At 55.1% G+C, this 3,560-nt stretch overlaps 1 protein-coding gene across 1 annotated transcript in view; it reads right to left on the bottom strand.

Moving 5' to 3' along the window:
- Positions 1-1,910, bottom strand: part of UBE2Z (ubiquitin conjugating enzyme E2 Z) — a 7,908-nt gene extending 5,998 nt beyond the window's left edge. The window contains exon 1 of the mRNA XM_029963428.1: positions 1,838-1,910. Coding sequence (XP_029819288.1) covers positions 1,838-1,903 — 66 coding nt within the window. The 5' untranslated portion in view covers positions 1,904-1,910. The remainder of the gene's footprint in view (positions 1-1,837) is intronic.
- Between the last annotated feature and the right edge of the window lie 1,650 nt (positions 1,911-3,560).

The following is a 3,560-nucleotide window of genomic DNA, read 5'->3' as shown; positions in this document are numbered from 1 at the left end:
ACCTTCCACCAGCCCAGGTTGCTCCAAGCCCCATCCAACCCAGCCTTGGACACTTCCAGGGATCCAGGGGCAGCCACAGTTTCTCTGGGAAACCCGTTCCAGCCCCTCCCCACCCTCCCAGAGGAGAATTCCTTCCCAATATCCCATCTAAACCAACTCTCTCTCGGTTTAAACCCATTCCCCCTTGTCCTGTCCCTCTATCCAGTCCCTCTCCAGCTCTCCTGGAGCTGCTTTAGGCCCTGGAAGGGGCTCTCAGGTCTCCCCAGAGCCTTCTCTTCTCCAGACTGAACACCCTCAGCTCTCCCAGCCCCGCTCCAGAGCAGGGGGGCTCCAGCCCAGGGATGCTCTGGACTTGCTCCAACAGGTCCAAGTCTTTGTTGTGTTGGGAGCCCAGAGCTGGGTGCAGAACTCCAGGTGGGGCCTCACCAGAGCAGAGCAGAAGGGTGGAATCCCCCCCTCACCCTGCTGCCCACAGTGGGAGGATGAGCCCAGGCCTCTCCATCCCAAACCACACAGAACCACAGCTCAGGTGCTAAGCTGGGCTTAAAAAAAAAACCCACCTGAAATATTTCAAATATGAAAAAAAAAAATCTAATTTTAGAAAGAAAAAAAAAATAAATTCAGAATTTCTGCCAAAACTGGAGCCTTCCTCAGCTTTCTGCTCTCCTGCTGATTTGGTCTCGTTAAAACCAATCGCTCGACTTCCTCTGCCAGGATCTGAAATTAAGACCCTATTCTGCCTCTGCTAATTACCCTCCAAGATCCCAGATTGTATACCAGGAAATCTATTCCCCTTGGGCTATTAAGGAAGCTTTACTCCCCCACTGATCCAAGTTAATGATCCTCTTCCCTCCCCAGGATTTTGGTTCAAGGCCCTGAGGCTGGAATTGTACAAACCCACCTTTCTGTGCTGGGGTATTTTGGCACTCCCTGCAGGGAAGTGCCCCAGGTGGGAGCTGCCTGTGCCCAGACACTCCCTTTGTGCTCCCTCCAAACTCCCAGGGGCTCTAATTCTCCCAGGGGGGGAATTCGGGGGGGTGGGAGAAGTGCAGGACAGGGCAAACCAAAGGAGCCTCTCCCAGCCCCAGAGCCCAGGGAACACTGGCTGGAGAAAGGGCAGCACCACCAAAACCACACTGGATCAAGAGGCTGGAGCAACTCCTGCCTCCCAGCTGACTGGGAATTCCAGGAATCCCCAGTTCTGGAAAACCCTGAGAGCCTGGAGGGGAAGAACGAGGGCGGGAGAGGGAGGCTGTGGCCAGGCCTGTCCCCAGAGGAGCCTGTGGGACCCTGGTAGGTCTATCCCAGCAATCCCAGGTCTATCCAGAGTCTATCCCAGCAATCCACATTTCCCTGCCAGCTCCCAGCAATTCCATTTCCAGGCTCCAGAGGCAGATCACAGCCACTCCAGCCCTTCCTGTCACCAATGGACACTCTGATTTCCAGCTGCTCTGAGAAGACCCCCAGAGCCACTGGTTTTCCACAGAGCTCTCCCTTCTTTGGGATGTTCCACTCATTGTTTTCAAGCATCAGTGGGATGAAACAAGCTGGATCAGCACCCCCAGTGTCCACCAAAGCAGAGCTGGGTTATCCATGGAATCTCCTCAGCCCACCAGGATGGTACCTCTGCACAGAGCCAGTCTCCTTGGGAGCCTCTTCCTATTTGAATGCATCCCACCCCAGTGTCACCAGGAAAAGTGGAGCCCTGTGTTCCTGCAAGGCTCACCCCGACTCCTCTCAGAACACCAAGGGAATATTCCACTGGGGAACCCCTCCCAGCAGCCATGGACACAACACACAGAGCAGCAGGGAGCTGAACCAGCTCCAGACCTCTCACCTTGGTCATGTCGTGGGGATCAGGCACAACAAACATTCCTGGGGGTGGTTCCTTGTAAATGGACATGATATCCCTGAGGAGAGGAAAGAGGAATTAGTCAAGGTGTCCCTCGGTGGCTCTGGGTGACAAACCCCTGCACAGGTGCCAAGGGACAGACTTTGAAGGTGGAAACTTGTCATTTGTAAGGAGACAGACGGTTTTCCCTTGGCTCTGACAGTTTTCTGGATGAGTTCCTTCAATTTATCCCCAAAAATCACTGAGGCATTTCAGGAGCAGCAATCAATGAACCAGCACACCTTGATTAACTTGTGTTTTACCCCAGATCACCTCCAGCACATCAAACTCCAGCCAGAAATCCCCCCCAGGGAGCTGTTTTCGAGTCCTGTGAGGTGAGGTTTGTTATTTAAGGGATAACCTCTCCCTCCTGAGGTTTTCCCTCTTCACACCCAGATCATTTCCAGGATCTCTTTCTGTGTTCACTCATTTGTTTTCCAAACCATGACTCAACCACTTCTGGGAATGTTTTGCTCTGAGCCATTTGGGGTTAATGGATCAGGTAGAAGGTCCCAGAGCAGTCAGGGTGCAACACACCCCCCCAAGCTGATCCCAACAGCCTCCCTTCTCCAAGAACTCAGCCCAAAATGAACCAGAACCCAACAAATCACCTACAACCCCGTGCAGCTGACAGACAAACTGCTGAATTCCATCACCCAGACCCTCTCTCCTGTAATCAGAGCTGTGCTGAGCTTCAGGACAAGCTCCCACTCGACCTTCCTTCCCATTTGGGAAGGGACCAGAGCTCGGGGAGGTTTCAAGGTGAGGAGGGTGAGAGCAGCAGGAGAAGCCTCTCCCCTCCCTGCCTGCTCTGGGTTGGAAACTGCCCAAAAATCTGGAGCCATCTTTGGGAGACATTATCCAAGCTCCAGAACAAGGATGAGCAAGAGCCTGGCAGGCAGCAATTCCTGCTCTGAGGGAAGAGGAAGGACTTGTTGAATCAGCGCCAGCGTTTCCAACAACACCAGACCTTCCTGCTCCTTCTGGCAAAGGGGATCCACAGGTTGATCCAGGGGATCCCTGGCAGGGTCAGGGCAGCCCCACGGGTGGGCACTGGCAGGAAGGAGGAGGGTGAAGGGCAGGTTTGCTGTGAATATTTTAACTTGGCCACCAGGGAACCAAAAAATCTATTCCCCTCCCAAAAGTAACGGCACCTCCCAGGAGCTGCCAGGGATCCCGAGGGCAGGACTGGGAGCTCTGCTGCCAAACCCCCCAGGGCAGCTGACAGAGACCCCAAGGGGTGGCACAGAGGGACCCCCGGGCTGGCAGGGGTGAGACCCACACAATCCCAAACACCTGGGAGAGGAGATTCCAGGCCAGGAATCCCGGGAGGTCCAAGGCCAAGTTGGACGGGGCTTGGAGCAACCTGGGAGAGTGGAAGGTGTCCCTGCCCATGGCAGGGGGTGGCACTGGATGGGCTTTAAGGTCCCTTCCAACCCAACCCCGTGTGGGATTCTGTGATTCCAGGGCATGGTCGGGACTGGAGTGTGTGCCCTGGAGAGCCCTGGGACACAGGGACGGACCCGGGTCTGTTCCCAGGGAAACCCTGGGACACAAGGAGGGACCGGGACTTGTCCTCAGGATAGCCCTGGGACACAAAGAAAGAACCAGGGCTTGTCCTCAGGATAGCCCTGGGACACAGGGAAAGAACCAGGGCTTGTCCTCAGGA

The sequence above is a fragment of the Manacus vitellinus genome, unplaced genomic scaffold (genome assembly GCF_001715985.3).
Source record: "Manacus vitellinus isolate BGI_N305 unplaced genomic scaffold, ASM171598v3 scaffold_102_pilon, whole genome shotgun sequence".
NCBI classification, from domain to species: Eukaryota; Metazoa; Chordata; class Aves; order Passeriformes; family Pipridae; genus Manacus; species Manacus vitellinus.
Note: the sequence above shows the minus strand (reverse complement) of the source record. Positions and strands in the feature narration are given on the sequence as shown.